The 10,811-nt window shown below is 40.1% G+C and overlaps 1 protein-coding gene and 1 pseudogene across 1 annotated transcript; both read right to left on the reverse strand.

The window, feature by feature from the left end:
- Positions 1–1,642: 1,642 nt before the first annotated feature.
- Positions 1,643–2,750, reverse strand: LOC149190881 (uncharacterized; annotated as a pseudogene).
- A 676-nt stretch (positions 2,751–3,426) lies between these two features.
- Positions 3,427–3,966, reverse strand: LOC149190882 (cytochrome P450 86A1-like). Its single transcript, XM_089410611.1, has one exon. The coding sequence runs from the start codon at positions 3,964–3,966 to the stop codon at positions 3,427–3,429; it is 540 nt and encodes a 179-aa protein (XP_089266737.1).
- Positions 3,967–10,811: the final 6,845 nt, after the last annotated feature.

Raw genomic sequence — 10,811 nt, forward strand, 5'->3', positions numbered from 1 at the left:
GACTGTATGGGCTTTTACCGGATATCTCACCTTCCAAAGGAAGGATGAATCCAGAGGCTACTTGGCCCGATTACAGACTCTGCTTGAAGAAATAAAATGTAAACACTTTCTGAATAATAGATCTGATGATCAACAGCTCTGATACCATGTAGAAATTTTGAATTATATGACACTTATTTATGGAGATTATCTCGATTATACACTATTGCGGAATACATGCATAATACATAACCTCCTCTACGTTGATCATCAATTAAGCAACATTAAAAACAATGAAACATCAATCGCATGCGCACATTAACATAGTATGTAACCCGGGGAAAGCATATAGCTGAAAACCCCCCACTATCTGTATATTATAATGATTGAGAACATGTAACAATACATAGTACAATACTCCTCACAAGTACTCAGTACTATCTCCACCTGTTACACACAAAACTAGCTTAGATCTGAATCAATCACAGGTTCAAATCTCCTCCACTGTCTGCCTGCCTCCACTGCGCAATTCTGCATGAGAATAATGATGAATGGCTGAACCAAACTCGTATTTCCTTGGCTGAACCACGCAATCCTCATTGGCATTACTTAATCCCATTGATTGTGCAAGATCTCATGCACAACTATAGTCACAACTGATAGCAATCTCAACCTCTAGCACCTGTCTACACTGAACTATCCATGCACTGAGTTAACTGATGTATTCTTTAGTTGCTTTATGAGTTAATAATTAGTGAATTAATTAACAATTAATTAACCTCAATCATCACTAGTGTATTTGCAGTTAAACTAAATACAACTAGTTCAACCAAGTCAAACTGAACACAACTCCATCAACTCCTCAATCAACTCCACCAAAACTCAACCACTTGAGTTCTAACTGAAGTCCACCATGCAATAGCTCAACCGACTCACAAGAAAAGTGTATTTCCTTCTGACAGCTGCATGTGCCACATCCGTAGCTCAAACTGAAGTGCTCCAAGAGGATAAGATAATGTTTATAGTCCAAATATTATTATGAGCTAATAATATTCGATTGTTCTATTTTTAGCCCGACAGTCTAAAAATAGAATCCGCCCATATGTCTAAAAATAGAAGTCCATCTATTTTTACCAACATGAAAAATCATCCACAAATAGCATACTGCAACTCATAGACCATGATCCATATGTCTAAAAATAGACTTTGCGCCAAAAATAGCCTGCAGGCCCACTTAGTGAAGGTGACTTCTTTCCACTAAGTTCCATCATCTTGTTGCATTCTCAACAATCTATAGTTCAACATACAAAAGTTACAAATTTTTTGATACAATAAATTGGAAAAGAAGAAAAAGGAGAAAATGAATTGCCAAAAAATCCAAGATATTTTTTAATCAAGATAAATGATGCGTTAAGACATAGAGTTAAACATTGTATAGCTCAAATATCTACCAAAAAGGGAACCATTCTTTAGGAAAAACTGAGAGAAACTTATTCCATTGTTGAGCTTCATCTATACTACCTCAGTCAATGTTGACGAGGTTTTTGAAATTCACTGATAACCACATCATCACAACAAGAAATGGAAACCAACATTGTAAACATTGGCTTAGCCTAAAGGAGACTGACTTGAAAAATTTAAATAGTGATTACTTGGTCTGACTTTAAATACTTTTCATTTTTTTTTCAAGTTGTGCATATGCATCTTGCTTACCTGCTTGACTCAACGCCTTCTTCAACTTTGTCATAGTTTCAACAGGTAATTTCACTCCTCTCACAATCGCCTCCATAGAATACTTTATTGCTTCTAATGCTCTTCCTGGGTCACAAAGCCAATCAATTAATATAACAAAAAAATATGATTTTGGGAAAATGGCCTTCTATATAATTTGTTTCCACATCATTATATCCATCTCTGGATCATCTACTTCAAAATACATTTTTGTTGCCATAACATAATTGTCATAGAAAGGACAAAATTCATTCTTAATCATTTCTTGAAAAATTCTTGATGCCTCCTCCACCTTGAGGGCAGTGATAAAGACCTTCAAAAATGGTATTGTAAGTCTTAAAATCAGGAAAAACGCCATTAAAAACCATCTCATCCAACAGACCGTCAACAAAATCTAATGCAATGAGACCTTGCTTTATAAGAACATGGAAATAGGAAAAACAACATTATGATTTCAGTTTAGTCGCTTAACCTCTAATATGCTAGAAACACTTGCGAAACCATTAAAAAAAATTAAAATCCATAAACCATTGCGTATGAGAAGTTATAAAAATAGAAGGCTTAATGGAAGCTTCCTTGGATAAGGTAATAGAAACCACAATTCTCAATTGACTATAGGTTTTTAGAGCAGAGTGGAATAAAGTGAAAAAAAACTATAAAAGCATACCTCCAAAAAAAAATTCAGGCATTAAGAGTTTTAAAACACTAAACCTATGCATGGGAAAAAATTAGTTAAACAAATGGTTTAACACTCAAGATGGTTATGGTAACCACCATTATCCATAAACCATCTCATCCAACAAATGCTTAAAAAAATCTACTTGGATCAAGATTGCACTGCAAGACATGCCAATCATTGTATTATAAGTGGGAAAATCAGGGAAAATACCATTTTTCCTCATAAACACCGAAATTCCATAATCATCCTTCGTGTTACCTCGATGCCTCTTCAAATCGAAATCCATTGACCAGAATGCCTCAACAAGGCAATGATCGGCCGCAAATAGCCACAAAGGAAAACCATTCTTGACAGAAAACATTTCACTAACATCTGGCACAATGGGATCATTCAATAGGCGTCAGCCATTGCCTATGGGAAAAGAGCTTGCATGTTGATCCCCCATTGTCAAAATATTATTCATCGCTGCAAGAGAATTGCTGATGAGGTTCAAATTTTTTTGGAGCGCCCCATCGAGTACCAGAGGATCCTCAAAATTATGCCCCTTTAATCCTCCAATACAAGTCTCCTGATTGGTAAGAGACACGCTCTGGACGTCTTCTGCTTCCTATATTGAAAATATTCTAGCATTATTAACCTTCGATATAAAAAATACCATCGAATACTTAAATATAATAAAACATTTATTTTGAACAACATAAAACCCACTCTAGAATTGAGGTTTTGAAATAAGATTGATGTATTCCATATCCGTTCCAACAAATATATACATAATTAAAAACATAAAAACACATTTCAGAGTCGAAATTCTGAAAGAATATTGATGTATTCAATATCCATACTTATGTAAAATAGAGAGTTGAATACCCAGAATCATTCAAACCATACCCTTTGAAATCATACATAATCAAAGCAACTTTTAATGAGAAGGTTCGAAATATGAGAAATAACTTATATACATTTCTAATATCATAGATAAAGAGCTGAATACTAAGAATCATTAAAAACCTACCCTTTGAAATCATACAGAATCTCAATCAATGGGTGTAGAGGCCATCCTCCCTCGACTGCAATGTGATGGAAAACACATCCTTGACAGGTAGAGTCAATGCGAGCTTCGACTTCACACAAAGCTCTGGATATACCTTCACATGATAGCATACAAGAATATGGGAAGCAACGAAATTCATAATGATTATGAAATCCATACCTATTATATCTCTTCCCAACACAGGATACCCCAATTTCTTACTTCCTTCTTTATCAGGCCCAATCCATCTCTCTGGCTTGAACTCCCTCGCATCCTCCCCCCACACACTCTCCATTCGGTTCGCACCATAAATCAAGCACAACACCACGGACCCTTTTTTCACAGAGGTGCCATCGGGCAAAACCTCATCTTCCACAGCTCGTACGCAACTGATCGGAAGTGGGGGATAAAGCCTCACGGTTTCCCACAAAGCAGCTTCTAAATATTTCATGTCCTTCAGCTCATCCATATCAAAATTCCACTCATCACGATAGATCGAATGGCTGTGACTGCATTGATCTGAGTCCATGACCTCAGAGAGTTCCATTAATATCTTATCTTCTATCTTCTACCACTAGGTTCATAATCCTCCAATATAATTCTCCTAATTAGTAAGAGATGCGGTCTAGACGTCTTCTACTTCCTTCTTTCTCCACTTTGAATTCTAGATATACCTCAGAGAATGGTCAAGCTGACATAAACTATATCCCAAGAGCTCCATGAAATCTTCAAAGGATGATCAGTTATTTTGGCCCACCAGTTTCTGACTCATCTTAGATGGTAAAGCTACAGCGAGAGTTTTGAGTTCTTCTAGGGTTTCAGCTTCACAACAATCAGGATGAGCTCCTTGGAGGTTGCAGTTCTGGTGGCTTCCCGGTGTGCTAGGAAGCTTGACAGGAAAACGCCTGGATACAATGTCGCGCTCCACACCGATTCGAAAACCCCGGTGGTCTCCAACTGCCTATTGTTCCTTTTGTTTCCATGAAGAGTTGTGTTAATCATGGCAAGAGATACACACACAAAAACAATTACAAAAAAAAAAAAGCCACAGAGATAAGCAATATATTTTTCATCAAATTCAAGATCTCTCTACCCAAATTAAGCAACCATTTGTGGAACCTGAAAAAATTCATATCGGCTTATAATGCTTCCAACTCAAATGTTCTCATTATAGATAGAACCTGCTCTAGATGTTCTTGATGGGAATTTGCATACCTGTTTCAATTATCTCCTTCCATTGTTTCCTACACTCGTAGATTCTCCAACTCTCTTGAATTTAGCATTAGAAGCTCCATCACCTCGAACGTCATCCTCATCTCCTCAACCTTACCAGCCTGCACATAATTCCCAGACACAAAGGAGAATGTTTCCATGGATAGGATCCCCTTGTTCTTCGATACCTTGATGCAATCTTGCATCATCTTAAACAATTTTTCTTTGCCGAGAAAACCAACAAACAAATTAAATACGAGGGCATTGTGCTTCCCGCAAAGTTTCAAGTTGGCCTAATGAAAAAAATTTATAGCATCTATGCTAGACCCATATGACAATTTGAGCACATACTCCACAAACTAGACTGAAACCCCAAGCCGCAACTAGCTCAATGCATTTTTAGTAACCATCTGGTGCAGATTCTTCAGAATGTTACTCACTAAGAGGGGTCTAAACTAGGCTCTTTAGGGGCTTGAGGTGGCAGTGGTGAGTGAAACGGGAGCACCATGGAATTCCATAAGGAAGAATAAAAGGATAAAGGATTGAGTTTATTGTGCAATGGAGCTTCCATTTTAGATGAATGATTAGGGTTATTGTACAATGAAACTTCCATTTTAGATGATAGATTAGGGTTATTTTGTAATGAAACTTCCATTTAAATGAAGGATTAGGGTTACTGTGCAATGACAACTACTGCTAATAAGAGATAAACTTCAATTCAAACAAAATATTTGGGTTATAAGAGTTCACGTACCTGTTGTTGGGAAAAGTATCCAATACGGAATGACCCTATCCCACTCTAAGGGTGATAGTTCCTTAGCAACAATCAAAGCAAAGCTATCTAAGATTACTTCTTTATGAAATGTAAAAGGGGGAAGAAAGGGATCCACTAACCGATGTCTTCTGCTAATGATTGATCCAATCTTCTATCCTTGCTACTTGCTCCCAGCTCCTTGCTCTTTCACTGGCCCAGCTACACCAAGATCCTGCAAAATGACAAGAGAGGGAAACTACAAGAAGCATACATTCATAATTGATTCAAGGATTAGAATAAATCAAATACACAAGTATAACAATACATCATTGAGACACATGCATATAGAAGAACCTCAAATGCTTTATTAATGGAAGAAGTAAGGTTCAGGAAGTGATACAACCATAAGAGGCCCAATCCAGCATCACCTTCCCAGCAGAAAGAAATCTCCTCTTCACCTCCTTCAAAGCAAATCACCCAATAGTTATAAACTCAAACCAACAGCAATTCTTTACATTCACAAGATTCCAGCCTCCAGATCTCATGGGAGAGAGATCCTTATATAGAGTTTTGGAGAGAGGATGAGTCAGCCTGAGACTGGTATGAAGCTGACTAGTGTCCTCTCCCTCTTCAGTTCTTCTTCAGTTCTTGAGTCCACTTGGAGGTTCTTGCTTCCACTTGGAGATGAAGAGCCTCTTACTCATCACTAGTCGAATTCCTTGATCCAAGTGTCATTTTGGAAGCTTCCTGGGCACTGACACATTGAGGAATGAGACTTCCACTTGTCAAATCTCGCTCAGCGCAGGTAGCCTTTGTTGGAGTTGACATTCAACGTAGGTAGTCCATGGAGCAGTTGACATTCAGCGCAGATGCTCAGTGGAGCAGTTGACATGATCCAGAATTGCCTTGTTTTTGAGTAATTTTCAGTGGAGAACTTATTTGGATTGCTGTGGTTTGTTGACCTTGTTCCTCTAGGGGTAGGAACAACATGTTTAGGGACTTTGGATCCCTTAGATTATGGACATTTCATGCTTCATGCTGTAAGGCACAAAAATGTCTATAACAGTTGCCCCCTAAAGTATGAGGTCGTTTATCGGGTGAAATGCTTTATCAGGAGGATCCGAAGTTCATTCAATCGTTGGGAGGTGACCTGTAATAAGATACAATACAATACATTATTTTTCATACTGCTTTCATGATCTAGCTGAGGCGGGCATCCCCATGCTCAGCTTTATAAATACATTTTTCTGTACATAGAACAGACAATCGTCTGACGGTAGACCGATAATTCTTTGCTGAAATTATCATCCTTTGAGTAGGATGATTATCTGCTGCACATGTAAATGTCTTTATTTCCTGAATATATATCGCAGCCCGGATGGATGAAACTAGATCCGGGGTCTTCAAACTCGTCCGATCTTCACTCTAAGTACAAGTTGATCCATGTGAGATTTTTTGGAGTCGAACATGGAAAGACATCGCTTGATTACCAGTCAATGATGTAAACTGTTAACAAGCGCGAGAGGAATCACCGATAATGATGATGACCCTCAAGGTACTGCAGTACAATTCACGTGGTGTGAATAGAGGACTTGGCATCGAACACCACGCAAAATATTTCGGTCGAAGGTCATTGATGTATACCTGTCGCCGGAAGTGAGAAACTTGCCATTAAGGCATGCAAGCTTCAAAGTACTGAAGGGGGTGTTCCTAGATCAACTTCTTGGATAATGAGCTGATGTCGACAAGAAGCGATCCGTCAAAGGAGGGCCTTAATGAATCCCACATCAGTGACACGGAACGGAGCTAATGATTGTGATGAAGGTGAAAACGATATGTGACATATGATTCAGGGTGGCGGTCATGAAAGGATGAAAGATGATGTATGGTAGTGGGTGGGACACGGTTGACTCTTTCTGAACAACATCTCTTAAACATATAACGACACTGATGCGATGGATCGGTAGCATTACCCCAAATATGGATGGTATGGCGAGACCATGGTGATGAGACCGGTGAATGAAAACAACCCAACCCGATGTGGTACGGAGGAAAAGTGTCATGTTCAAGAGCGACTTGCTACCATTAAAGCTTTGAGTTTCTCCCAATTTTTCCCCAGTCATTACTGACCAGTACCTCTTTATTTTTTGTCAAGCTTGAGGAGGATAACATATGCTTGTTCTATAACCTGCCCTTCGGGCAAGCCCATCGCTATGTTTTAACGAGCCTAGCGATACGGAAACTCGTTCTCGTCTAAAGACAAGTTTGTCGCTATTTAATGTATTTAACAAGTCTAGCGACAAAGACAACTCGGTCCTTTTCATTTTTAGAGAGTCTGAAAAGGTACGTAAAGTTAACTCCAAAGGTCCTTTTTCGTCATCTAATCCCTTAAGTCCGAAAAAGTATAAAACAATACAGAAGGGATGAATGTTCGATAGTTTTATCGAGCCGAACTAGACAAACGCTCGATCTTTTTGTGTAATAATCCCTCAGGTCCAAAAAGATTAAAATCTAGAGGAGGGATAGCTCTTCCGGTCGCTTTAACGAGCTGGAAGGCCAAAACTCGGCAAACTTTTCATATTTTACGAGTCAGATGAAAAGAGCTCAAAGAAGACTCGTATTTTGAGGAATGAGTGATAAACAGGGGTAGCAGCAGATTCCAGGTACAGGTTAGAATTTTCCAATCACGCCAGTGTCACAAGGATGGCTAGGTGAAATCACTCTTCACAGCTGTTCCTCAAAATAGGTAAACAATCAAGTGGATGTGAATGATCGGCCAAATGAAAAGTGGAGGTGACGGTGCAAACACGACCAAGGCTTTTATGGCTGATGAATTTACGGTCTCAAATGGTTATTTACCGGTTCATTTTTTCTGGATGAGCTTGAACTCTGGGGGGAAGCTTGCTCACAGGTGCATTTATTTTTTAACGAGCATGAACTCTTGCTAAAACTGCTCAATTGTGCGTTTATTTTTTAACGAGCATGAACTTTGCTAAAACTGCTCGTTTATACCAGTCATAAGATAAGAATGTCTCCTCGAGATCCTATTTTTTATGGAGCTTCATCTCGCTTAAGCTTTGCTCCTATGGCAACTTTTAGATCTTTGCCCCACATCCTTTCTTTATGCAAGTTTGGTTACGATTAATCCAAAAAGCAGATAAATAATCGCTCCTTGCTTGCACTCCGAAAGGTTTGCATGCCCCCAGGTATAAAGTATGATTTCAAGGTTACCCCTCAATTTGCAAGTAAAACATTTGTTCTACCAGGAAAGGCATACCTCTTTCAGGTTATCCAAAGATTGTTCCATTAGCAAATTAAACAGAACATTCCTCGGCGGTGTCTACTGAAGTAGACAAAGGTGAGTGGCGTTGCCTTAAACACATAACTTTGACAAAAGAATCTTGTTCCAGAACAACCCCTCTTCCTCTACGGACGGGGTACGAACTAGTCATATTCTCCTGCGGAAACCTACCTTATACCCAAGGTTTTCTCTGCCCGAAGCAGACCAGGATGCATGCCCCCTGGGTTCCAGTCCTATTTTCCCGAATCACTCGCACTCATCGGGAAGAAGAACTGGGGGTGGAGACATTTCTTGATTGAATAGACCATTCAGGGTTGGTATGTGACTATTTGCGATGCGTGATCCTGGAAATGAAAGTTGGTCTACGAGCTTGACCATTCTTCCTTCGTGTGGAAAACACATTACTCTAAAGAGTGAGGAGACTATTGCTCCCATGCAATATATATAGTCTCGTCCAAGGAGTAGGTTATAATCCAAGGGCCCTTGGACGACCATCACGTTCATTTGAACGGCCTTCCCTTTCAATGTAATGGGCACATTGGGGAGGATCCCTAATGGTCGACTAGTTCCTTTATCGAAACCCGAGAGATTTCTTATCTCAGGCAAAAGCGTCGGGGAACCCAGTGCTTTCCAAGCAATAGAGGAAAGGATACTCACAGATGCCCCTTCATCAATGATAGTTCCAGCCATTACCATTCTGTATATTTGGACTATAATTCTGAATGGTATACTGGCTGGTAACCGGGGTCTGCCTAGTTGGTTCCAATCAAAGGACACAACCAGGTTGCTTGGTGGTGGGACCGAATACACGGCCGGATACGACCCTGATGATGTTCCTTCCTGCGATAAAGGAATGGGCACATTTCCCTGATGCTCGTCAGAGTCTATGTTGATGAAAAGAATCTGGATGGTGTCATCCTTATTCTCTTCAGTGAGGGTGTCATTTGAAGATGAATCTTCAGTGACGGTGTCATTTGAAGATGAAATCTCTGAAGGCAGAACCGGGTCAACTGCCGTTTCGACCTTTGGAATTTCGTCCGGTCTGGATTCAGTAGGTTCATTTTCAATGACCGACGCTTCAACTGACCACTTGAGCGGGCCAACTGTATTTTCAACCAACGAAGGACTTGGCACGAGTTTTTTGTATCCAGGAGGAAGTCGTAACGGTGAAATCGGACGATCTTCCAAAACTCTCTTCGCTTCGTCTAAGAAGGGACAACGTTGGATGGCGTGATCGCCTTCACACAATCTGCAGGGGGATCTTGCTCCCCCTCTTTGTCTTGAACCTTCACTTTCGCTGGTTGACGGTAAGCATTCAACATGGCTGTCAGAGGTTGATGCTCCCGAACTGTGCAAACGAGGGGACCAGTCCCTTAGTATTCGGGGAATACAGGGACAATCTCTATGGAAGTAGTCTCCTCTACATATGACACATGGCGATTTAGGCCCGGTCTGTGCTGTGTGTGGATTTTTGTCAAATGTCTTTTGCTTGCCCCCAGTCGCCTTTGGCTCCTTCTTCTTCTTCTCTCTCTTCTTCTTCTCCTTCTTCTCCATGGGAGCTTGGCTTTTGCCGGCTCTACCTTGCGAAGAGGAAGGATTGGATGAAGAGTTATAGGAAGTAGAAGGCTGGAGGGCAGCTCTAGACTGATCTAACTGTTGACTCAACTGTTCAGGAACCGTGGTGTTCTGAACTACACTGGTTGAGAATAGCCAGACTGGCAGGCCAATTGTCAGTCCTGGAAGCGACAATGTGGCCATGTGGGGTGCACCAACTTCTCCCCAAGAGGAGAAGGGACTAGGATTTCCATCATGGGGAATTCCTTGGTTGGTGTGTTCCATGTTCTCAACCTAAAGATCAACACAGGAATAGGAGGTGATTATGTTCCGTTTAAAATAAATTTTATGACGACGCTTTAGACACAACTTGCTTTTTCACTTTTTAAGAGTCAAGAAAAAGCTAAAGATGACTCTAGTCTCCTTCGATGTTTAACGAGCCCGAAATGACAAATGCTCGGATGGACTTTTTCAGTTATAGAGTTTGAAAAAGGCCAAAAGAAACTACTCTGGAGTTCTAGGCAGAGGGTGTGCCAAACTTTTCGCAAAACCACAGAATACGTTTTACGAT

This window comes from Pinus tabuliformis, chromosome 3_1 (genome assembly GCF_031772625.1).
Source record: "Pinus tabuliformis cultivar Carrire ecotype Pingquan chromosome 3_1, CPIR1, whole genome shotgun sequence".
NCBI lineage: Eukaryota > Viridiplantae > Streptophyta > Pinopsida > Pinales > Pinaceae > Pinus > Pinus tabuliformis.